Source organism: Lissotriton vulgaris, chromosome 5 (assembly GCF_964263255.1).
Source record: "Lissotriton vulgaris chromosome 5, aLisVul1.2, whole genome shotgun sequence".
Classification (NCBI taxonomy): Eukaryota; Metazoa; Chordata; class Amphibia; order Caudata; family Salamandridae; genus Lissotriton; species Lissotriton vulgaris.
The window spans coordinates 1676313044-1676339663 of NC_141693.1; the positions used below are offsets into that span (position 1 = coordinate 1676313044).

General features: G+C 46.1%; 1 protein-coding gene across 1 annotated transcript in view; it reads right to left on the bottom strand.

Moving 5' to 3' along the window:
• The window catches only part of CCDC47 (coiled-coil domain containing 47), a 240077-nt gene that overhangs the window by 156779 nt on the left and 56678 nt on the right, over window positions 1-26620 (bottom strand). Inside the window, exon 2 of the mRNA XM_086923806.1 lies at window positions 3549-3820. Coding sequence (XP_086779932.1) covers window positions 3549-3815 — 267 coding nt within the window. The 5' untranslated portion in view covers window positions 3816-3820. The remainder of the gene's footprint in view (window positions 1-3548; window positions 3821-26620) is intronic.

Genomic DNA, 26620 nt, shown 5'->3' on the forward strand with positions numbered 1-26620 from the left:
AGCTGTGGAAATAGGGGAGTGATTTGTATTGGAACTGGAGGGTTCTGAGTTTAATTTTGTGGAAAAGTTAGCATAGATGTCGTTGACCTTAAGTTTGAAAAAATCTGCCAGTTCGTTACACAGATATTTCAGATGGTTCTATGGTGGTGCACATGGGTGGGGTGGACAGATTCAAAACCACTTGGTAGAGTTTAGTGGAATTTTTGGCTAACTATTTGCTCCATATAGTATTTTTGTTTTTCTGTAATTAGCATCGTTCTGTAGGCATCTCTATCGTTGTTATCATAGCGCTTTCGGCAACGTCTTTCTAAATTTCGACAACGTTGCCTTTCCAGTCTGAGGGTTTCGGAGAACCAAGGGGCGGAGGATGTATTGCGATTTGGCCGTATAGATTTTACAGGGGCCAAGGCATTGAAGGCATTGTTGAGTCAGGCCATATAATTTTCTGAGGCGATGTGGGCATCCTTTGTATCCCCTGGTTGGGTAGCGAGCAGGGTGGACTGTAAAGTTAGATCGTCCAAATTCTTCCAGTCTCTAAATTGTGTGGACCGATTTTTTTAGGTTTGTATTTTTGACATTCCTGGTTATAATAGTAAACATTAGTGCAGCATGGTCTGACCATGTTAATGGTTGTAATGAAAGTGACGTGATATAAGGATTATTGGAGAAAATACCGTCCAATGTATGCCCAGCCTGATGGGTAGGAGGGTAATCAGTAATTTGAGACCTGCTGAGGAAAGGTCAGACAGTAAAGTTGACGAATCTATCATTGAGATTTTCTAAATGAAAATTGAAATCACCTAATATTGTGTAGTCCGGGGTAGCTGCTATGGGCTCTAACAGTGTATTAAGGGATGCTAGAAAGGGGGTTCGTAGGGAGGGTGGGCGATAAATAAGAGTGCCAATGAAGGATTGTATGGGGGAAAGTTTATTGCAGAAAGTGAGTGCTTCAGCTGAGTCAATGTTAGTAGATTCTATCCTTGTGACCAAATTGTCTCTATATACAATGGCGATACTGCCTCCTCTTTTCCCTAGAGGTCTATCCTGCCTGACCACAAAATATCCATCCGGGACGGCTGTACGGAGATCAGGACCGGATGATTGATCCGTCCATGTTTCTGTTATAAAGAGGAGATCTAGGTCCTGGCTTTGTATAAGTTCATAAACATCATAAACATCAGGCAACGTTTCTGTAAATACCTTGCTACTACTTAGGACAGGCTAGGCAATAACATTTCTTAGGCATGTGGATCAATAAGTAAAAACCTCTGCTTAAATGGTACAACAGATCAGGAACACAGTTCCCTGCTGGAGGGCAGGTTGCAAATAACACTCCCCTAGCCAGAGGTTAAAGTTAGGCACAACAACAGACAATAGTTCAAGGCGGCCCTTATTCACTTTTAGTCTTATTCCAGGCCTTGGGGCTTTCTTGGGAGCCCCCTCGCCTGTGTTCCGGGCCCCCTGGTGGTGTCGCGGCCATCCGGAGCTGGTGTGGGGCTCTCACTCTCTGCGGAGCCCCGCGCTGGCTACAAATCCGGTTCCCGGGCCTCCAGGTGCTTCCTGGGCCCAGAACCAATCAGAAGGCGGTGCAGGAGGGGCCACCCCACAGCTGACAGCAGCAGCCTCCTCCAGTGGCTCCGCGGCAGGGGCGTGGCCTATGACGAGGCCGACGCCCCGTCATGTGACAGTAGTGACGGCTTCAGAGGCCCAGCGCGGCCTGTAGGAATACCGCTGCCGCCCTCCCCAGGCTTCGGGGGCTGCTGCGGTGAAGGGGACAGGCAGCGGTAACTTCGGGCATTGGGCGCCGGGCCGTGGCAGTGATGACGGCCACACAGTGGAATTTCCTCACATGGCGCCTGGGCTGCGGTGGTGATTCCTGCACCCCAGGCACACCCTGCAGCAGCGGAGTAAAAGCAGTCCTGGGCTGCGGCAGTGAATTCCACAAACAGCGATTTGAAGACACAGCGCTTTGAGGGGCAACAGCGTTTCCAAGGGCACAGCGCTCTGAGGAGCAACAGCATTTTCAAGGGCACAGTGCTCTGAGGGGCAACAGCGTTGTGAAGACACAAAGGCAGTCTCTTGCAGCCTAGCGCTTGGAGATGGTTATGGGCAACAGCGTTCGCACGGGCAAGATAGCGCTTAGAGATCACTGTGCTTTGTGGCAGACAGTCTTTGGCAGGCCAGCGCCTGGGGGGGAGCACAGCACAGGGAGGATCACAGCGCCAGCAGCACAGTTCTGTCAGAGGGGGGGTGGGGGGGCATTTGGATGGTGCGGCGCTGTTACCTGGTTGACCCCCCCCAGCAGGTTCTTCTTGGGGGAAAAGAAGGGGGGTTGAGTTGGTGGCTTCAGAGGCAGGCTGGTTTTCCTTGGCACAATGGAGGTGGTTCCCTGGGTTCCCCAACGCTGGGCCAGATCAGTAGGCTGGCAGAGTCCCTCACCTAACTTAGAAAAGCAGTGCCTAGGCCCAGTCAGTTCCAGTGGTGTAGGTTCCTCCCCTAGGCCCAACCGCCTAAACTCCTGCAGAGTTTCCCCAGGTCCAGTGGTGCCCCAACTGACCGGCAGGTTGCCCTCCTTTCCAATAATATACCCCAAGGTCAGGTGACCACTCTCTAAAGGCGGCAAAGCGTAACCCCTCCCCTATTCTGGAAGGTTCAAGGAGCTTCTACATTCTAGGCTATGGACTAAAAAGGCGGGATGGCAGTGTTACTGTATCCCAATGGCCCCAGCCTGCTCCTGACTACTAGTGCGTGTCTACAAAGGCCACTCCGCAGTAGCAGGGGCCGTGGGCAGCCATGTTGTTAGGAGAGAGCACCTGCACCTCAGCACTGTTTGGCAGTGGCAAGGCGCCCAGAGACCTAGGTCCAACAAAAAGATGGTGGAAAAAACAAGGCAAAGGGCAAAAAAAGGGGGAAAGACCACCCTAGGGCTGACAGGTCTAACACAGGTACATTCCTAGTGGAAGTTATCTATTTATCCAAAACAAAACTGGAGGGCAGCAGGACAAATTATCTGCCTTTCTGACCTGATAATAAAGTGAGTGAGGTAGTTGGACACTGGTATGAACATTAATGTGGATTAAACAATATTGATCGTGGAAAAGATTTAACTCATAGCAGATGTACACAAACCATTGGTGGAAACACCACTTCAACAGAACCCGTTTCATGCTAGCAAAAAATGCTAAAAACTCTTCCTTCAATCCCAGTAGAAGCAATGGCTTGACAAAAGCAAGAAAGGCATAATTTAAAATTGCATAGACAGATTAAAAGTATCATTTAGCGTACATGGATTCTTTATTTCAGGGTATGGTTTGATTTGATTGGGCAACTTATAAAGCGTGAACAAATGCCCGAGGGCGTCAAGGCGCTGAAGCGGTTAGTCAGCCTGGGGGGGCAGAGCACCATCCCTATGCCATGGTTAACATAGATTATCTCGGAACAATGATATTAAACAGTTATAATACTATATGCTTACACAGATGTCAAATAGGAAGCTTTAGATAAGAACAACACATACTGATGAACTTCGTTATCCTCCACCGTCATACCTGTCCATCAGCATCTTCAAAATCTTCCTGATTTTCATCCAAGTCCTGACCCTCATTTTCGACTGTTGCCTCTTCTTCATCCTCCTCAGTTGTTATAACCCTCTGAGCTGGTTCCGGGGTAACGTCTTCAGTGACATCTTCAAACTCAGCAAAGTCGTTGTCATCATACTCCACAATGTCATCACCATCCTCAAACTCATCAAACTTTGCCTCGGACAGGCGGCTCAGCGCCACGAGAATAGTCAACACGAGGTATACTTTCCTCATTTTGCCTAAAATCAATGCAAACATTAAAATTGCCATTTGCACACATTAATGCTTCTCATTAATGATTTAAGCTGACAGCATTTCTCCGGATAAGTAAGACAACTGAAAGAGTATGTTTTTGAAAGTTACATTTACAAGAAAAAAAATAGAACATTAATTTAATCTAGCATTTGGTATGAAACTATAGTCCATTAACGCAGATAATCATAAATATAAAAGGTGCCAAACGAAGTTCATTAAAACATTTCACTGAAAAAACTGGATAGTAACAACCAATTCATTCATTACTTATTCGAGGCCCCCTTATTTATTTTTTTATAATTCGGTAGATTATCTGGACTGCCGCGTCATCCTCCTTTGCATAGACATTTACTTTATCAGATTGGGCTCTTTATATCAAACATCCCATGTTTCAAAAGCTACTGCTGCAATACACTTTGCTCATTAAAGTTCTCTACTGCTCCATGGTGCTACACTTGTAATATATAAACCCAATAAAATATTTATGAGTGCATGAGGGAAAATGCCTTCAGTGTGAAAGAGGTTATGTGAGAGTGGGGTACAATTGTTTCTCTGGCGAGGGAATGCACACTTTTGGATAGAAAGCTCAGGACGTGCTGTTAGCCTTAAGAAATGAATTATATCAATCCACCGTGTGTTTGAAGGCGGTCAGTATCATAATGATGGGATGGGAGAACAGGAAGTAGTGAGATGGACACTTTCAAAGTGTTATCTGAGCTCGTCTCATCAAAGAATTGGTTGAAAGAGTTGTTTTTCCGATTCAGTGGGGCACACAAACTCCTTAAAATGGACTTACAACATTTAAGAGCTTTCAACAGGGCTATTCTTTTATTAAGACTTCTGTGGTGAATGGTCTATAGAGTGCAGCGATGCCGTGCATAGTTTTTTCAAATTGGTTTGTCTCGTTATGCAGTTTTGTGCCATTTCTTTTTTTTTTGTTTCCCCTATAGACCACTTTAGATTTCTGCTGTCAAATACCTATTGTGTCAAATACCTATTCTTAAAGTGGATTTCGATTGGCGAGACCTAAAGTGAGAGATGAGATTTCAGAAGGGGACTTGAAGCCCCGCTCATCCTTTTCTTTTGGTCGAGTCAGCATTTATGCTGAACGCTGGCTTCCCATTGAAAAGGATTCTTATGGACCACTGCCCTTTCTCACGGCCCATCCAGACTGGGTAATGTGCTTCACGGCAGTCTTCAAGCACTTTCTTATCTTTAGGGGGGGCCATCTGTTTCTAATTAGCATGGCCTTAGCACAGCCATGCTAATTAGAAACAGATGAGCCCCCCAAAGATATGAAAGTCTGCAGTACAGCGTTGTAACAGATTATAAACGTGGCTGTTTTATAAATATGTCCTAACATTCACATTATTAGCCTGGATGTCAATATATCCCAGTTTGTGCAAGTTTCTGCCATAAGTGCCCGTTTCACATGTGTATTCAATCTTTATTTCGACGCTTAAGCATCATAAAAGAACATAACAATTCATTAACAATACAACTGCTACACATAAAAAAAAAAACAGAAGGACAAGTTTCACAACTTGTTTCGGGGTTCATTATTTCAGGATTCAATACTGTTGTTTATGTACACTTTTAAGTCAAACAATATTCTAGGAGCGGAGATTATACGCACAAGTTAAAATAATAAATAAATACAGAATTTAACATTTAATTAAACAGATAACCGCTAGTTTGTAATTTAAAAATGAGTCCCTTCTTTTTAAAAACAAATTTTGTGTCAATTGAAATGTACACATGGATGGGCGAATTAGCGTGCAATATAAATACGTACCCTACAGCTTGTCTTAACATGTTAATTTTTGCGTATCCACATTGTATTCAATATATATTTTTTCATTAAAAATGAAGACCCAATTTGATCCTAATAAAGTTAACAGCAAAGAGAAATCTACTAACACCAAAGACTACAACCTGACTCGTGTCAGACTTTAGGATTCTTCCTGCCTCCTTATAGGATCTTGAGCCAATCCTATGACAAAGTGGCAATATCCACTTTCTCTGTGGTATCGCATAACTAGGGCAAAACAGTAATACATGTAGAATATCTTCCCTCACCTGATTAGTACATACAGTGCAAAGATTGCATCTCGATTTTAACCAGCTCTTTTCATTCACATTGGTCCTAAGTGTGCCATCACATGTGCATTTGGGGTGCGTCTGGTTTCACAAAACACACACCTCCCTTTTATCCCTCAAGTGATGGGCGGGTCATGTCCCGGCTCTTTCGGTGGCTGCCTGTGGTGTGAGCTATCCTGTCTGGGGGATCCCAGCATCTCGGATGGTCCTCTGGCTGCCCCCATCTCTCCCTCCCACTCTCCTCCTCCGAGCGGCTGCCTCTCACTGCGATGACTGCAGGAGAAGGAAGTGGTCCTCGGCCGTGCTCTGCGTGCAACACACCCATTAGGAAACCTACAGCCTGCACGCAGGTCTTGGGAGTCCGGGCCTGGCTCGTGGCAGCAGCAGCACTCTTGTCCGAGGCGATCAGCTAGCAGGGTGACCCTCTGTATGCCCCCCATCTGGAATCCATTCACCCCCTGCCACCCAGGAATGCTGCGAATTGGCAATCACGCTGAAGGCCTGGCAGGGAGGAGGTCGGGTGATATCTTCCCCACTTAGCCTTGTATTCTTTACTTAGCTTCCGGTCCTTCGGTGCCCGCCCCGGCTTCTGAGGAGATATCCAAGAGGCCCATTTGCATGCCACTAAAGCACACCAAGGACGTGGCCTCTTCCACTCTCTCGGCGATCAGTGATGATGCATGTGGTAATTCGCAGATGTTTAGTGCTTGAGCTCTGCGACTTGGCGTCCTTTTTGGATTTTAGAGAGTAAATGACCCCTTTCTGCATAATAGTATCGCTGTTCATTTGCTGCACGGTGCTTCATACAAAGCTTGTGAGAAGTGTGTAAAACTGTGATAGAAAAGCTTGCAAGCATAAGGGTAACCCCCCCCCCCCCGCAACCCCCTGTCACGCATTGGCCTTTTCGTCTCTTCCAGGTGTATAATTTAATTTTCAGAACTGCATTAACTTTCCCGCCCGTTAAGACCCGTCGCAAGTAAAGGGGATTCATAGGCGGGTTATTATTGTTATTATTGCAAAGTTTTATATAGCGCGAACAAGACCTTCGCAGATATCAGAGCGCTTTACATAGAAGGGTACATGAGGGAACAAAGTCAAATAAGTAAATCAATAGATCACACAGTACAAATAATACAAATAGGTGACTGCAAAGCCAATCATGTGAGTAATAAGACAACTCATACAAATAAGTAAAGGGGTCAAGCATGTAATACAGATCGGTGCAGGGTGTTAATAGGGTTCGAGATAGTATTTCAAGTGTATTTAGCCATGAGGATAGCTTTTACTTCTTTTTTAAAGAGTGTAGTGGAGGAGATAAGCCTGGTTTCGGGAGGGAGTGAGTTCCAAATCCTAGGCGCCATTCCTGAGAAGGAGCGCTTGTATGTTTTTTCCTTCCGGAATCTTCAAGGTTTCAGCAGAAGATTGTTTGTGCCTCTCAGGTTCACGGTAAATCTGAGAAGTTGTCTCTTCTTCTCATGCAGGGTAGAGTTATTCCACAGCAAGGACAGTGCGCAGAGTTCGCCATCGTCAATGGATCACCAACATAATTATGCGGCCGGACTGGGATCTTAACTTAGGGCAGGGGGAGTGTTAACATGGCCAGTCCGATCTTATAGGGAAACGTTGATCTGTAGCAGGAACATATTTACATTGAGATTCCAGTTCTTATATGGTGAATGCAGTTCTGCAGTGAAAGATTGTATGCGGCTGAGCAATTCTCCTAGGACACGGGGAGTTCTTATTTAGACAGCACACTGTTTATATGGCATGAAAGGTCCCGTTGTGGTGAGGCAGTTCTTAGAGAACAGACAGGTAATTTAGATCAGAGGAGTTTGTCATTTACAGTGTGGTCAGATTTTAAATGTTGGGACTAGTTCTTGTATGCGGAGCAGCCTATATACAACTGTAAAGTACCAGTTTTACCATGCCGTGAAGCAGCCATAGGGTGAACTAACATAGTATGCTGCATGTACGCACCTCACTTTTTTTTTTTTAACTTTAATGAGCGTGATGCCTTTTTCACGGACACCGCGCAATGCGATGCAATATGCGTTGCTTTTCGTATAGTAAATAACAAATGCTTTTATTTTTTTTTAAAACATTGCCATTTAAAATTCCAATAGCTCAAAAATTTGCAGTTGCGAGACCTATTTCATTGTAAATGCTTGTTATTTGTTGGGTTTCTTGTATTCTCATTTTAAACTGCCTTCCTTCTTCCTCAGCCTGTCTCCTTGCTGGAGTACAGCTGTTTTACATTTTTTCCCCACTGCTTCACCTTACAATCAGAGTTTATTTCAGCACATAATGGACATATTTTTTTTTCTCTTTCCCTTGTGGGCTTGTTTTTTGTTTTACATTTTATTCCCTCACCAGTTCCTCCTTTTCTCTGCCACTACCTGCTCCTCTGTTGCTTTTTATACCGATTGCCCCATCTCCTTCCCATTTTTCCTGCTCCCCTTCATACTTTTTATTTTTCGTCTTCATCATTTTAAATGTATTTATCTTTTTTAATCGAGGACAAATGTATTTATTTTTTAAATCAACGGTCACGTTCTTGAAGCTGAGCCACTTGCTTTTTTAGTACTTTAAGTAATAGTTTGGAAGTGATTGTCGGCCATCTTGGAAAAAACAAATTAATCTTACCAACAAACAAAAAACCCATTAGAATGGCCACCAAGGCATCACAATGCATATTGTGTGCCTCACTTAGGGGAAGTAAGTGCTATATAAATGTTGCAATACAACACTCATGTGTCAGGACATTAAGACATATGTGCTCGCACTTTTGCTCATCTTGGAATGGTTTGACTTTCTGAAAACCTTATTTAAAGGGCCCACACGTGTGTGTAAATGCATCACGAGGGACCAGGCCATCTTGGTATGTTTTTTATAAAGAGAACACACTCAAAGGTAGCCACCAGTGACGTAAAGCTTGCATTTTTTAATTTTTCTTTTTTAATAGATTTGTACTATACTTTACAAGCCAGCATTCTCCTAAGCCAAGAGCTTTGCCCTTACATTTTTAAAACAAGCCCTATTGACGTTGCCAATGCTGGTTTTATTTGTGGACCAGCAGTTCTTCAGTATACAAAGGTGAAGGGGGGGTTATTTTTGGAAGATCAATCTTAATTGGAGCATGGCTTTGGCATTCAGAGTAGAATTGCAGGTCTCAAGTGATGTGCAACATCTGGTGTGGTTGGGCTTGTTATAAAGGTGATGAGGTCTTGTCCGAGAGTATGAAGCACAGAAGCCCTTGAAGGAGTAGAATGTGGGCTTTGGTTAACAGTGGTTGGTAGGTTGAGTAGGATGGGAGAGCACTAGTATGGGGAAATAGGTGGACTCCGATGAAGACTAGGTTAAAGGTCTTTAGGCTTTTGCGACATAGGCCTTAATAACTGCTGCTTAGTTTACATTTACCAACATTCAATGAATGTCCAATCTATTATTCAAAGAAACTACCGGTCAACAAAAAGGGTGTGCCATTCTTCAAGCTTCATAATTGTTAAAAGTAAGGTTTTGGGATTTGGTGAGAGAAGAAGGAAAAAAAACAGCCCTTCAGATAATACGGTCAGTAAAGGAGCTCCATACATTTTCAGAAAAGAGGGCCTGAGAAAGTGGCATCAGTGTGTCGGGTGGGTATAGAAATAATTTTTACTGCCAGCAAATGTGTAATGGACAACTTGGGCAGAACGGCAAGCAGCAAAGTCTGTCATAAAGAGTGGATGGATGAGGGCCGCAACTGACAGTCCAGTACAGTTCGGGACCACAGTGGTTAAATAACAATTCAGCCACCAATCCAACAAACGTGTATTGGGGGGGGGGACGGGAAGCGAACAATCAAAACCTTTATGTCAATAAAAAGTTGTTATATTTTGTAGTTGCATTTAAGTTGTAATATGCTTGACCACGTGCCTAAATATTCATACTGGCAATATTGAACCTTTGCATTGCATTAGATTTAGTCCTTATTTAAGAGTGTGGAGTGTTCCAGTGTGCTTCTGTATTCTGGAACTCTTGATTCAGTGTCAGTTACTGGAAGACGTTGATTTACACAGTACTATTGGTACTGTGTTGCACAATAAACCATTATTTTTTAATATGAAACTGCATCTTTAATATGTTGGCGAGGAGTTGTGGAGGAATACCAGTTACATCTTCAGATGCAAAGAAGTAGTACTACCTCCACTGAGCCCAAGATAAGATTTACACTTTTACCTTCAGATGTGACATCACTGTATGGATCACTGAATGAACCACGCCCATGTTTTGGTGATTTTCCAACATTTTTGCAGATTTGCTGGATTTTTTTACATTTTCTGATGTTAAGCTGTTGGTCCGATGCAAGGAAGCTGGCATGGGCTGGCTCTGCAACCACAAGGAAGCAGTCACGCTCCTGCTTGCCACATGCTGACTATTCAACCACGAGCCGTCGCACGGCTAATTGGCAGCGTCATTGTTTCGGCTGGGCATCCCCTTAGTGACGCTTCGAAACAGTCACTCTCCTGATCGCCACAAGCTGACCCTGCAACCGTACCGCTCCTTAGCAATGGCATTGCTCTGGCTGGGAGTCTCCTTACAGACACTTAGTCTGTGATTCTCGCTGTGTTCCTTCTGTTTCTGGAGTGAGAGATTGTGTTTCTCCAGCCTTCAAGAGTAGACATCATGTGACATTACGTGCATGTCTCCGTCGTGAACTTCATTTCTCCTCACCGGGACATTTTGTCAAGTGCAGAAGTTCACCTGGTGGCAGGTATTTGTGGCAATGACAGTTGGAATGTTTATATTTTATCTTTTGGGAAAACTAATATTTTGTTTGTGCTAAAGTACTGTTCGGCATGTTCCATCTCCAATATTTCTTCTGGTGATAAGACATTTTAGAGATTTTGGACATATTTTCCAGTTATTTTGGTTTTCATTACGGTAACTTTCAGGTGGAAATTCCGAATTGGGTGAATTTATTCACAACAAGGGAGCATTCTCTTCATATTGGTTCAGTGCCATTGTTCAATAGTGCTGTCTCACTTTAGTTATATGTTTTGATTTAGTTAGGTAGGCAGCAGGACACGTCTTCAGGTTACAAGATAGAATTATTAAGATAGCAGAGCAGTACACCTCGCCAGCTGAGCTGACCAGACCATCAACTGATAAGACTGAAACTTTCACATACAAGATAGAACACTCATGGGTACATTGAGTAAGAAAAGTTATCTGAAAAGTAATTCAACAAACTACTCACAAAGTAATTGCAAAGAAACTGTATTGTAATTTCAACTGTATATGAACATTTAACTTACCGGTTACCAAAACAATTGCATTTAACTGCATTTCAACTGAATTCAACTGCATTACTCTCGCAAAGTACCATTACACATACCTGTGCCAGGCCTTGCTTGGTACTAGAAATAAAGTACAACTAAATAATATTTTTATACAAAACAAATTGGTCAGAGTTCAAGTCTTTAAGTGTGTGACATCATTTCTTGCCTAAGCGTGTACAATAAATGCTTAACACTCTGATAAAACATTACTGCTCGCCCACACTACCACAAATAGAGAGTAAGGTATGGTCTACTTTTACCTTTGGAAACCTTTATGGATCCTCAGAACTCTGCATACACTATACAAAAGTAAGGTATAGTGTGCTCAGAGCCAGCTTCCTACAACAGTCTCTTGATGAAGGTGATGTGGAACGCAATGAGGTGGAAATGGTTGTAAAGGTTAAGGATTTGGTGGTCATGGAGTTCGCTGGTTTGTTAGAGAAGGTGTGAAAAAGAGAGGAAAAAGATTTCTGCAAATGATTAAGAAGTATTTGGTGGAAGAATGTCATAAAGAGAAAAGTGTTGCTCCTCAAGCACAACCATTTTCAAGGTTTGAGGAATTGGTTACGGAAAGTGACATAGTTCAAAGTGAGGGAAGTGTGTCCCTCCTGCTGGTATGCAAGCAAGGATTCTGGAGTTGGTTCATCAGGGACACAAGGGGATGTCTTCCATGAAGAAACTTTTTAGGTCTATTTTCTGGTGGACTGGGTTGGACGTAATTGTAGACCAGCTGATAAGAGACTGTTGGGGGAGAGGGAGATATAAAGAATGTTCAGAGTCTTTCCTGCTCCACTTAACCCTGTTACCTGGCTAGCTTTGCCTAGGGAGAAAGTAGCTTTTGATACATCTGACTCTTAATAGTCACCTCAGGTAGCGGGATTTGCCCTGGTCTCGATTGATTATCATTCTATATGGCCAGAGGTTATGTTCACGCCACAGGCAACTTCTCAGGTTGTAATTAATTTTTTTCGCAACATATATTCTCAGGAAGGCTATCCTGGTGTGATGGTGATGGACAATGGAGTGCGACTCAAGTCTAAAGAGATGAAAAGGTTTTTGGTCATGCATAGCAATAGGTATGTTACCACGTCATTATATGGACCACAAGAGAATAGCCAAGTCGAACACTTTAATAAAGTGCTTAAGTAGCGTGTGGGTGCTGCAAGACATTCTACTGCAGATTGGAAAAGTGCTCTTAGGGAGAGACCTTGGATGTACTGCATTACACCTCATGTAGTTACTGAGGTCAGGCCTTTCCGTCTACTGGGTTCCAATTTTCAGCCTGTGTCCATGGTGGATAAAGAAGAAGTTTACCAAGTTGTACGGGTGGATTTGGGAACAGTAGCTGAGAGGGTAATGGTGAAACAAGTAAAGATGATAGTACGGTATGACAGGAAATGGAACATGAAAGTGCAGAGTTTTGCTGTGGGAGACAGGGTGAGGATTGGTTTGTGACTAAGTAGATCTCAGGGGGATGTGTTATATATTGTAGAAGCATTTAAGTTGTAATATGCTTGTCCACCTGCCTAAATGTTCATACTGGCAATGTTGTACATTTGCATTGCATTAGGTTTGGTGTTCATTTAAGAGCATAGTGTTCCACTGTGCTTCGGTATTCTGGAACTTGTGATCGAGTGTCAGTTACTGGAAGACGTTGATATACACAGTCCTGTTGGTACTGTGCTGCACAATAAACCATCATGTTTTAATACAAATGCATCTTTATCCCCTTGTGTGCCAAGGATGTAATTTTTACGTCCTCGGCAGCGGTGCTGCTGTGCAAGGACGTAACCATTACGTCCTGGCACTGGCCCGTGGGGGAAGCGCTGGCGCTCCCCTGCTGGACCACCCCCAACATGACCCCACTGGGGAAGGCATTGGAAGCACTTTGCTTCCAGCGCGTCAAGAGAGAAGACTTGATAGAGGTACGTCCTTCTCTTGGGGGGGAATATGCAAAGGTTTTGTGGGAGACTTCGCCAGATGTGGGCAGGGTCCCCGGCAGAGAAGTGGGGCGGACAAGGGTAAGCCGAGGGAGTTCCAGAAAGGGCCCCAAAGTAATTCCCCAGGCAGGGAACCAAGCAGTGGTGTCCCAGCCTCCCCCTGAGAAGAAGCCAGTGTCTCCGACAGGTAGGACTGTTCAGAGGGGATCACTTACTTGTTTCAAGTGTGGTCAAGTGGGCCACCGGTACTATGATCCCCAGTGTCCCCAGAGGGACCCCAATGCACCCCCTCATGCACCAACCCGTGCACCATTCTGCTAGATTGCCAGTGTAGCCCGGGGGGGGGGGGGGGGGGGGGTGGAGGTCCAAGGTGGGTGGGATCCTGTAGAGTTGACCCTTGTCTCGCTAGGAGACTTTGAGAAGGTCCCTAACCCTACACTGCCTAATAACACTAAGAAGTGCCTGCAGTGGGCGACCATCAATGGCCATAGGGTGGAGGCTCTCAGGGACACAGGAGCTAGTGTGACTGCTGTCAGGTCCCGGTTGGTGTTTAAAGAGCAGATTGTACCCCATGCGTTGTCCCGTGGTGTCAGCAGACAACTCAGCGAGCCAGTGTGAGGTGGCTCAGGTTCCCTTCGGGTGGGGTCTCAGGAACTCTTCAGGTGGCTGCGAGGCCCACCATGCCTGTAGACTAATGGGCAATGATCAAGAGAACTATGCGTGTGCTACAGTGGAGATAAGTCTTATTTAGAAATTTTGGGGCGTGTGCAACCACTCGGTCCATGACACCTCAGAAGGGTGTTCAGGAGGGCCTGGAGCCTGACGTTATGGCCCAGTCCCCGGCCTTGAAGAGAAAGGTAAGGGACGTGGGAAGCCGGCCCCCGTGGTTCCCACGGTTCCGGAGGAAGCAGACCCTGAGGGGGATGCCCTGGAACCTACAGGGGAAGAAGTGGCTGAAGTGGGGGACCTACCAGAGCTGACCCATTGGCAGCAGGAAGGGGGGCGCTCCAGGGAGAAATTTTGCAAGCAACAAAGAACCTGCCCTTCTCTTGAGCCGCCGCCCAGGCCACAGGTGATCAGACAGGGTCACATTGGATCTATTGAGAGAATGACCTCCTTTACAGCGAGCCTAAGGTTGCTGAGCCTGAGTCAGCCCGTGTGCTGGTGGTACCCCCAGTGCTTCAGGACCATCCTACTGGGGTTGGATCATGATGTGCATTGGCCAGACATCTGGGGCAGACCCAGAGGGGCAGACCAGGTCTTGAGAGGCTGGTCACCCACTTCTATTGGCCCCAAATGCGCTGGAGCTCAGTTGCTCACTGCAGAACGTGTGAGACTTGCCAGGCAAGTGGGAAGAGTGGGGGGAAGATTAAGGCCCCACTACAGCCCTTCCCTGTTGCGAGTAGCCCATTCTAGAGAGTGGGCATTGATACTGTAGGGCATCTGGATCATAAGACAGCCATTGCAACAGGTGCATCCTGGTCTTGATGGGCCATGCCACCAGGGACACTGAAGCCATCCCGCTCTGGACAGTGACGGCCCCCTTGGTGGGACGAGCACTGATCGGGATTTTTTCCCTGCGTGGGATTCCCCAGATAGGTGGTGTCCAATAGAGGAACTAATTTCATTTCCAAGTACATGAAGTTGCTGCTGGAGGAGTGGGGGGTAACATAAGTTCACCACTCCTTATGACCCCCAGGGTAATGGGCTGGTTGGGAGATTCAACCAGACCCTTATGGGCCTAGAGGAGCCCATGAGGCTTAAGTGGGATGTCCTCTTGCCATGCCTGTTGTTTGCCTACCGTGGGTTGCCACAAAAGTCCTTAGGGCTCAGTCTCTTTGAGCTGCTCAATGGGCACCTGGTAAGGGGGCCTCTGAGTCTGGTCAAAAAGACTGGGAGCAATCTCCCAGGAAACCTCCCCAGGATGTGTTTAGTTACATGCTGGCCTTCAGAAACCAGACTATGGGTTTCAGGAAACTTGCTGAGGCAAACCTGGAAGCCAGCCAGGAAGAGATGAAACGCTGCCACGATCAGAATGCCACTCTGATTAGTTTCAGCCTGGACAAAAGGTTTGGGTCATGGCCCCAATGGAGCCCTGTGCGCTCCAGGATAGGTGGACCGGCCCCTGAGGTGGTGGGGCGCAAAAGTCCTGTTACCTACATGGTGGACTTTCAGACTCCCAGGGATCCCTTGCGGGTCCTACATGTTAACCGTCTGAGGCCCCAGTTTGAGAGGTCTGAAGTGGGCATGCTTCTGGCCACAGATGCTGGGATGGCAGAGGAGAGAGAGAGCCCCTTCCTGACCTCCTGGGGGCAGGGGAGCGAGATGGATCAGTAGAGGGTGTGGTCCTCTCCCCCACACTGACTCCTGAGCAGCAGCGTGATTGTCGCCAATTCAGTGATCTGTTCTCCCTGGTGCTTCATGTCACTGATTGGTTTGTCCATGATATGGACACAGGGGGACAGTGCTCCCATTAAGCATAAGGCTTACTGAGTGACTGACCGGGTAAGGGCCTACATTAAGGATGAGGTCACCAAAAATGTTCACACTTGGGGTGATCGAGTCCTCGAGCAGCCTGTGATCCAGCCCAGTGGTCCTTGTCACGAAAGCTGCTGCGCCTGGTGCCACCCTAGTACTTCAGTTCAGTGTGGACTATCAGGGCCTCAATTCAATCACGAAGACTGACGCGCATCCCATCCCCAGAGCTGATGAGCTTGTAGATCAGTTGGGGGCTGCCACATACCTCAGCACCTTTGATTTGACGTCCGACCAAGGGAGCAAAGGAAAGGTCACTATTCTCTACACCCGATGGGAATTATCAGTTCCGGGTGATGCCCTTTGGACCGAAGAATGCCCCTGCCACCTTTCAGAGGTTGGTCAACATGGTGTTGTTTGGGATGGAAGACATCAGTGCTGCCTACCTGGATGACATTTCGGTGTTTAGTTCCTCTTGGGAGGACCACCCATGGGAAGTACTGATGGCACTGCGGAAGGCGGGCCTCACAAGCAAAGCCAGTAAGTGCCAGATTGGATAGGGTTCTATAGTATATTTGGGGCACCAGGTGGGGAGAAGCCAGGTGGCACCCATTTCAGCCCAAAATTGAAACAATCTTGGCGTGGGAACCCCCAAGACTCAGACGCTGGTGAGGGCCTTCTTAGGACTCACAGGGTACTACAGGAGGTTTGTCATCCTACGCCGATGACACCCAACTTCTGTTCCCCTTTAAGACCTTCTCCCCTGCTTTACAAAGAACATTTGCAGAAGGAATGAGGGCAGTTTCCAAATGGATGGCCAACAACTGCTTACAGTGCAACGTGACCAAGACCGAGGTTGTACTTTATGGGGAAGCAGCAACATTATGGTCCAGTGATTGGTGGCCTGGTGAACTAGGACCCGCCCCCATCCCCAAGCAGACCATAAGAAATCTGGGAGTGTTATTTGATCAGTCACTGACTTTTAAAGATCATGTCAACCAGGTTGCTGGTACCTGTTTTGGGGTTATCTCTCTGTTGAGAAGGGTGTTTCCTTTTCTCCCAAATCACCACAGAAAGACCTTGGTCCAGGCTCTGGTCGTCAGTAGACTGGACTACTGTAATGGCCTTCTTTTGTCATCTAATGAAGGCCAATTTAACAAACTACAGGTGGTCCAGAATACGGCCGCGAGGTTAGTCATGAATGCTCCACCCAGGACTCCCTCCCAGCCACTGTTGACGGATCTGCACTGGCTGCCAGTACGACTGCGGACCAAATTTAAAATCTTGTGCACAATTCACAAATGCCTGATGGGGATAGGCCCGAAATTTCTCAGCACAGTCTTTACACCCTATGTTCCGGGCCGCTCACTACGATCAAGCAATCTCCAACTCCTCAAGGTTCCCAAGATTAAAAAAGCCCGTCAAGGAGGTAGGGCTTTGGCCTATACTGGGCCTGTTCTGTGGAACACCCTCCCCCTCTCACTAAAGCTCAGTTCTGATCACTTATCTTTTCGAAAAACCCTGAAAACCTACCTCTTTTCTAGCATTTAATTTTATTCCCCCACTATCTATTGGTATTGTCCGGGTACAGTAGTAGGTTTCCCCTGGATGGCAAAGCGCAGAGATACCCCTTCGGGGGTCTATTCAGGCGCTATAGAAGCATATAAATAAATAAATAAATAAGGGATATAGCAACATTGTTGCACCCTTGACTGAGCTGACTTCTAAGAAACAGCCGAAGAAGGTTTACTGGACTGACACCCGTCAAAGCTTTTGACGCCCTGAAGACTGCCATGTGCACCGCACCCGGGCTTCAGGCGCCCAACTTTTCAAAGGATTTTGTTGTCCAGACAGATGCTCCAGAGCATGGTATAGGGGCTGTTCTGTCACAGATGAATGAGGAGGGACAAGACCAAGCGGTAGCATTCCTAAGCAGGAGGCTACTTCCCCGGGAAAAGAAGTGGAGTGCAATTGAGCGGGAGGCATTTGCTGTGGTCTGGGCGCTGAAGAAGTTGAGACCATACCTGTTTGGAACTCACTTCCGGGTTCAGACAGGCCCCTTAAATGGTTGATGCAGTTCATGGGTGAGAATCCCAAGTTGTTGAGATGGTCCATTTCCCTACACGGTATGGATTTCACGGTGGAGCACCGCCCTGGTACAGAACACCGCTTCAAGATTCCAAGAGTGTCTGTTCAAAGTCGGACAGTGGATGGCCCAAAACTGCCTCAAACTGAACGCAGGCAAAACCAAAGTGCTTCTTTTTTGAAACACCACCACTTTTTGGCAAACTGGTCGCCACAGGAAATGGGCGAAAACTCCCACTCCTGTCAATAAGGTGAAAACCCTTGGAGTTCTTTTGAGACAAACTATCTTTTGAGGGGTAAAGCAATCACCCCCTCTTGCTTTTTATGATTAAAACCACCAGAAGGATCCTTCCTTTTATTCCACTAGAGCGCCAGAAAGCGGTGGTGCCAGCACCCATATTGTTTAGACTAGACTATTTGAACGGGCTGTTCCTCAACATACGCACATGCTTTCTGTGAGGAAGTGCCATCTTTCTTGCATGGTATGCCCCCACTTTTTGCTGAATTGCTGATGTGCTTTGACTGAGTGTGCCCTGGGCTCCTGCCAATCAGGTGCCCAGGGCGTGTGTTCCTTCCCTAAAACTGTATTGAAGCTAAAACGCAAATGGCATCTCTGGCCACATGGTGCAAAGATGTGAACCTAGAGGGTCTCTAGAGTCATCCCTTGTTGGGCACACTTGCCATTATCTTTCTAGGAAGAAAAGATTTCCATTCCGTTATGTTTGATGTTTGGCAGAAAATGTATTAGTTTTTAGCGTTTTTGGTTAACTTTCCATGATATTTGTACTTTTTTTTCAAACATTTATAATGCAGGCAATGTCATTCTGTCTTGTCCTATCCAATGCATTTCGGGCATTATGAAGTCATGCCCTTCATCAGGGAAATAGACACTGTAAAAACGGAAATGAGGTAACGTTACTTCTAATACTGAAACCAATTAAATTGCATGAAGTCACATCAGTGCATGGACATACGGTGATACAAACTGTGAACATGTGGGTGTGGTGTACAAACAAGGGTGAGGGGGACAGTTACTTACATGCCTTTCTTCATGTAAATATCAAATCTGAAAAAAATGGGAAGGATACTGTCAGACTGGTCGTGTTACAAGGCTTAAACGGAACGAAAAGCGGAGGTTTGTGCACGGGTCAAAAGAGGCGTGTATGACACGATAAACTAACCTGGTGAATGAATCGGTATCGCGTTGTTGCCATTATTCGTCTCACGTAGCGACGGCTACAGGGGAATCCGGCCGCGCTTTTCTTATTTGAAAAAGTTGCGGTCATGTGAGAAGTCACGTGATAATAACGAGTAATGAAAGACTTCGACATTGTGAAGCCCCGGCCGGGGATTTTGTAGTCTAATCATAAGAATCAGGTTAAAGTGATTCTTAAATATATAATGAGCTAATGGGAAGAATTGCTTTGATCATGGTGCGGCTATGATGATAGCGCGTACGAAAAAAATATTTATAATAAAATGAATAAATACCAAAGTCCATAGGGGTCGCGAACTCTGGGGTCCTAGTGTAAGGGTCGACACAGTAAAGGGTTGTGCTACAGGGTGTGTGTGGGGATTGTGATGGCTGGTGGGGTATGTGTATACAGATGTCAGATTTTCACGAACATACAACAGTATACACAAGAAGCAGTCTGCGGAGCAAATAATTTACAGATAGCACGAAAATTCAATTCTTTCATTGAGACCCATTGGTTTTTGGGTAGAAAGTTTATAAATCCAGTAATTCTCTCTTCTGAGTAAAAATTTCGTATTGTCTCTTCCCTCTATCTTCTGGACAGTCTCAAGGATAATGTACTTGATTTGGGAAGCATTGTGTTGCGCTTCAACAAAATGTGCTGATAAAGCTGATTTGATGTTTTTCAGACGGATATTTGACTTGTGTTCAATTAAGCGTGTCTTAATACGGCGCTCTGTTTTGCCCACGTACATTTTCCCACATGGGCATCTGATTCCGTAGATCAAGTTGGTCGATTCACAGGAGCCATTTACTTTTAGTTTAATGGGATAACCTTGTGTAGGATGACATATTTTGTTGCCTCTGATAATATTGTTGCAACTGCCACAGTTCAGACAGGGTTTGGTACCTGAGTATGTGGTGGTGTCAGGAAGTTTATTCCGAAGGATTTCCCCCATGTTCTTAGCTCTGGTGAAGGCAAAGATGGGTGTTGAGCTAAAAGATTGTTTGAAATCCGGTTCCATATTCAGAATTGACCAGTGTTTCAGAATTGTTTGTTTATATTTTTTGCTGGCGGTAGAGTATTTGGATACAGCCACAATACGTGTTTGCTCAGTTTTTTCTTTAAGAGTTAGAAGTTTAGATCTGTCTGTATTTTCAATTCTGGTTTTGGATTCTTCCACTAGGGTTGGTGGGTAACCTCTTGAGGTGAATTTCTTGGTCATTTGTTTGAGTCTGATTTGCAAGGTTTGATCATCCGAAGTGATTCTTTTAACTCTGGCCATTTGCGAGAATGGTAGGTTCTTGATGAGGTTAGGTTCATGGAAACTTGTAAATAGAAGCATATTATTCCTATCGGTTGGTTTTGTATATAGGTCCGTTTTGAATCCTTCAGGGGAAATTATTATCTTGACATCTAGAAAATTAACCTCAGTGTCCGATATATCCCATGTCAATTGAATCCTTTGATCAATATCATTGAATTTCATCAGTTGTGTGCTAAGCGCTTCCTTGGTATTAGTCCAAATGATGAAAAGGTCATCAATGTACCTTACTATCATTTTAAGGTTGTCTGTCCATTCTGGTTTAGAGAAGATGTGTTGTTGTTCATACCATTGCATGAATATATTGGCATACACGGGTGCCGCCGAATTGCCCATTGCCATGCCCGTGAGTTGTTGGTACCAAGATTGGTCGACTTTGAAGTAACTGTGGTAAAGGATAAAGTGCATGAGTTCCATAAGAAATGTTTGGAAATCTATGTCAAGATCCGAGTTCAAAAGGGCATTTTCCATGGCTTCTATGCCCATATCGTGGGGTATGCTCGTGTACAAGCTGCGAACTCTCTGGCCACATGTCAGCCCCTGGTAAATGGTACCCTAGATACCCAGGGCATGGCACTTATTGTGCCACCCTTAGGGGCCCTGCACCCTGACACCCACACACTGCCTTTGCAGGCTGAGTGTCCTGGTGCAGAACTAAACGAAGAGTCGACATGGCACACATCCCAGTGTGCCATGCCCACAAACCCCCTGCCCTGGCATATATCAGTCACCCCTCTAGCTGGGTGCCCTATGCCAGTGGTGTGGGCACAGGTGCATGAGCCCTGTGCCCCTACAGTACCCAGGGCCATTCCTTGGCACTGTAAGTGCAGTGATGCCATTAAGAGTATATGGTGCTGGGAGGTTGTCATTACGAACTCCACAGCACCATAAGGGCTACACTGAAGGCTGACAAGTTTGATATCAAACTTCTCAGCACATTAAACCCACACAGATGCCAGTGTGGGATTTAATGTAAAATCCACTACAGAGGGCATCTTAGAGATGCACCCTGAAACCTAACCTACAATCCACGTCTTGTCTGAGAGGCTGCCTAGGCTGCCACACAGCAGACATGTAGCTGGACCCCTGGGTGGAGAGCCCCCGCTCTCCTGGGCCTGAAACAATGCACATCCTGTGCGAGGAGCTAGGTCTCCTCCCCCAGGATGGGCAGGGAGAAGCTTCAAAGGCCTGCCGCCTTTGTGAGCTTCTCCAGACCACTTGCTGTACTCAGCAACTGGCCCCCACCGGTTCTGACCCCCACTCTGGTGGGAAGACTGTCGGGAAACCCTACATGAGGAAAGGGGGTGTGCCAGCCTGTGCCAACTCCACTTCTCAAGTGGGAGAGGCAAGGTGAAGCACACCTCCGGGTATCTTGAAGATTGGGAGCCCTGCCCAATCAGAGATAGGCTCCTGCCTACCTCCCACAGGAGAGGAGCAGGATAGGGGGTGTACTCACCCCAGGACATGGACCAATTAGACCCTGCCCTTCCCCTACCTGTAACGCCCCTAACTTTAGTATTTAGGGGACCCTGAACCTTCCTTCCTCAGATCCAGATTTCGAAACAAGAAAGAAGACCAAGAAGAAGAAGAAGACATTCCGTGCAGCTGCTAACAAGAGGACGACACCAACTGACTTGGCCTCTGCCCTACAGGCCTGTTGATCCTTGAACCTGCTCCTGCTAAATCCCGGCGTCTCCTGCGGACAGCAACCACGAGAACCCCGGAGGACCTGCTTGCCTTGACCCTCTTAGAGACTGGGACTCCCACGAGCAGTAGTTCTGCTCAAACAGGAATACACCTGGTGCCAGCCAGGAGCAGGGGAATCCAGCGCACTCTGCACCGGCCGAGCCCGGCCTGTGCCCAAGGGGACAAAGACCCTGAGGACGTCCCCCCGGCGATTCAGACCTGGAATCCAGTGCCCAAGGACCATCTTCGACGACCCAGACGACGCCTGCAGCCTCAGAACCAGGGACCCCTCCAACCGCAACCAGCAGAAAGTAAGATTTCCCAACGTTACCCCTGCACCCGGCGCTCCACGGCCCCCTGTGCCCTACTCCGGGGTGCCCACCTATCCTCCAAGATCCCAACTTACCCCTCGAAGTGTTGGTCGCTCCTGAAGATCCTCCATCCCCGAGCCTGCAGCCTTTGTTCACTTTCCAAGATCTCTATTGATTAACATTGTGCGCCCGACGGCTCAATAGCACCCTGCCGCCCGAGTGCCCCTGGCAGTGCAACGTTTGTCCTAATTGACTTCCTCATTTGTCCAGAGCAAGTGACCAGGAGCCCAGCTCCCACAGCCGGGTGGCCTGCTAGCCAGCAGTCACCTACCCCAGGCCCCCTGCCTCTCATTGGATAACATTGGGCCTAACTAACTCTGCACCAAGCTGCCCCTGTGCCGCTGAGGGTGTACCAACTGTACCTACCTGACCCTTGGAGACCTATGAGTCTATGCCCAGAATCTTAACTCTGCCAATCGAGTACATACGTAAAAACAGATAACTCACTTTTCTTCCATAGGCTAACATTGACTGGTTTCACTTGAAAATTGTGTGGAGTTTTGGAACTTTAAAATATTAATCTAAAATCAGCCAAACAACGAATCCGGTTATCAGGAGAGACCTCAGTGCTGCATCTTTAAGCTTAGTACTGACCCTGAAAAGTAATTTTAACCGTACTTACCAGTAACTTAAATTTCCTTACATAGGATATCATTGCTTGCTTTTTGCTAAAAAAGTTTTTACGTGTCGATTTTTGAAACTTACAAATATTCTTTAAAAATCGTGCCAACTATAAAAACGTAATTACTTACCTGTTTTAGATCGATGTCCTAGTGCTGAACCTAGGAGCCCAGCACTGGATTACAAAAGTAACTTAAACATACTTTACCTGCAAACTGACTTTCCTTCCATAGGATAACATTGGTGATTTCACCTGAAAAAGTTTGTCAACTTTTGGAATACAATAATATTCCTTAAAAACCACTACCGTAACCAACACTTTTACTTAACTGTTTACAGCACATGTCTCGGGACAGAATCTAGGATCCAGTCCTGTGGTTAGAAAAGTAATCTACAAAGTAACTAATTGCATTTAACTAGAAATTCCCATTGAGCTCAATGTTGCATTGTGTTTGAAATTGTGTTGCCTATTGCAGCAAACTATAACAATTCTATTCAAAGAGTCTATTGCCTATTTGAAAAATATTTAACTAAAGTAATCCATTCTGAGAAAGTATATTTTGATACCTTTTTGGTGCTAAAATAAAACAACTATATCTTTTGATACAAAACAATTGGCCTAGAGTTCAGTTCTTGAGTGTGTAAGACCAGTTGCTGACTGAGTGTGTACAACAAATGCTTTACACTGACCTCTGATACTGCCTTACTGCTCGACCAAGCTACCACTTTAGAGAGTAAGGTTATATCCAACTTAAGCCTCTGCCAAACCTCTGGGGACTGTGGTACCTTACTTTGTCACTGTCTTACACTTTCTCAATAAAATGCAGGTCCTACAAAATGCAGAAGCTTGTCCCGAAACAGCAATCGGTAGAACATGCCTTAAACTCCTTGCACTGGCTACCGGTAAAAAGAAGGATCAAATTCAAGGGCCTCTGTATTGCCTTTAAGGCACTCCATGGACTCGGCCGGGTTTTTTCTGGCGAACAAATTTAGGTGGTACCTTCCTGGTAGGGAGCTTCGCTCTCCAACTGTTGCACAACTTGTAGACCCCAAGTCAAAATGGCCGTTGGTGGGGGAGGGGGGTGGGGTGCTTTGTGGCAGGGGCAAGGAGGTTGTGGAACTCACTCCCAATAGGACTGAAGACAGAAAACAACCTACTGGAATACCGCTAATCCCCAAACAAGCATTTGCAATGCAATAGGTCTCGCATTTACAGGACTTTGAGCTATTGGCACTGTAAATGTCAATAGCTTAAATTCTCGCCAATGCAACACCTATTGAATTGCAAATATTGTTTGTTTCCAAGCGCCCCATGCCGACCTTTCACTTAATAGAGGCCACGCCCCTTTCTTTAGAAGGGCCGCATCTAAAGTGGCGTGGCCTCTATTAAGAGCAAGCGTAGCATGGGGCACTTGTAAACAACCCACCAAAAAATATTTCTAAAGTAATAGGTGTTGTATTTGCAAATGTTTAAGCTATTTACAATGGCAATAGCTCAAACTCTGCTAAATGCGAGACCTATGGTATTCTAAAGAAGCAGCCGCCATTGTCCCAGCTGCTTGGAAAGTAAAAGCGCACATGGCGCGCTGAATGTTGCTGCAAAGCATATTGTGCCTGCAGTAAGACAACACTCACTAAAGAAATAGTGCTTGCAAACTAAATAACACAGCCGCTGTAACAACAGAAGTAAAAGGGCCAGTCCTCATCGGAGGTTACAAATGAAGACAAGGCGATACTAAGGAGGGACTAACAAGCCAATTACCGAATCAAAAGCCAGCATTTACAAAGGACAAAGACACAAGCAAATGAAAAATATGGGCAGAGAATGGGAGGATTATCAGGTACATACTCTAATACAGCATGCCTCGCAGAGCATGCACTGCCCAGGTTCGTCCTTAAGTGACAAAATAATGAAGTAATACTATTGCAAAATGTGGAGCATTATTCCACATAATTTGCCTTCTTTGCCACAAAATTTGGCCCTCTCCTGTCACATAATTCCACTGGCCCTGATAATTTACTACCTTTAATTGCTGGGGTAGATGCCTTTCAAAGAACAGTTCAATAAAAATGGTCTATTTGAATGAACATCAAATAGTGGCGTTAAGGGAAAAATTGTAAATCTGCAATACCTCCTAATCAACATCTGCATAGTACACCACAGACATGGATAAGTTGGCGGTTCATAAGAACCAACTTTGTAATGCGTCTTTAATGTGTCAGAGAGAGGTTGACATTGAGAAAATACTAAATTTGACAGGTGAGTCACACAACATTCCCTTTCAGTGATGGTGAAGAGGGATTAGCCTTTTGCTTGTGGAAATACATGACATTCTCCATATTTTGGGGAATGGCTGAGTATCCCTTTCTGTCTGAGAGAAAATTCTTTCAACTGTACAAGGAGTATACAACAGTGTGAGGGGCACAGACTTGCCTCTCTCGTTGTGGGCCATACCACTTTCCCTGGCCATGGACACACCAAGCCTTCTCTCTTGTAGCTGGTATGGGAACGGGACCAGGAATTATGAGGGATGGGGGGACAGTAGTTCTCTCTTGAGTGGGCATATATCTTTACGGGCATACCTTCCCCTCTATGGGTGAGGGAACTTTCCATCAATTCCCCTGAGGGAAACATACCATTGCTGCGCAGAACAGACCTAGTTTCCTGTGTAGGGGTGATGGAAACACGTGCTCTTTGTGGGCGAGAGAGCTTTTAAGGGCACATTTCTTGGGGGGGGACACAATCCTCCGTAGATTTGGGGGCACACAGCTCTTTTGGTCGTGGCCACGTACGTGTCCCTCTCCCTGTGTACTTTCACACAGCTCACAGTGAGAGTAACAGCATAGAACAGTCCTTTTGCTCTCTCTGTCAGCAATACTTTGAAGTACAAAGCCTTCACATCTAGGACAGTTCTACACATAGAAGGCTCGGCTCAGCCGGGTTGAGAGGGGGCAGCTCTTTTGTCCCCCTGAGAATGAAGCTTCAGCCGCCCACCCTGTTGAGATGCAGCTGTTTTTCCCCAGAGAGAATGCAGCTTCAGCCCCCCACCCTGTTGAGAGGCAGACCTTTCTCCCTGTGAGAATGCAGCTTCAGACCCCCACCCTGTTGAGGTGCAGACTTTTCTCCCAGTGAGAATGCAGCTTCAGACCCCCACCCTGTTGAGATGAAGCCTTTTTCCCCAGTGAGAATGCAGGCTGAGCCTCACCCTATTGAAATGCAGCCTTTTCTCTGTGAGAATGCAGCTTCCGCCCCCACCCTGTTGAGATGCAGCCTTTTCTCCCAGTGAGAATGCAGCTTCAGCCCCCACCCTGTTGAGATGCAGCCTTTTCTCCCTGTGAGAATGCAGGTTCAGCCCCCACCCAGTTGAGACGCAGCTCTGGTTCTCTCCATGTGAATGCAGGTTCAGCCCCCACCCAGTTGAGACGTTGCTCTTTCTCTCTCCGTGTGAATGCAGGTTCAGCCCCCACCCAGTTGAGACGCAGCTCTGTTTCTCTCCGTGTGAATGCAGGTTCAGCCCCCACCCTGTTGAGACGTAGCTCTTTCTCTCTCCGTGTGAATGCCGGTGAGCCCCAGTTTAGAGGTGCTGCAATGGCTTAAGAAACCACTGTGCTATCTCTTTTCGCCTTCACTCCCTCCCGAAACCAGGCTTATCTCTTCCACTACACTC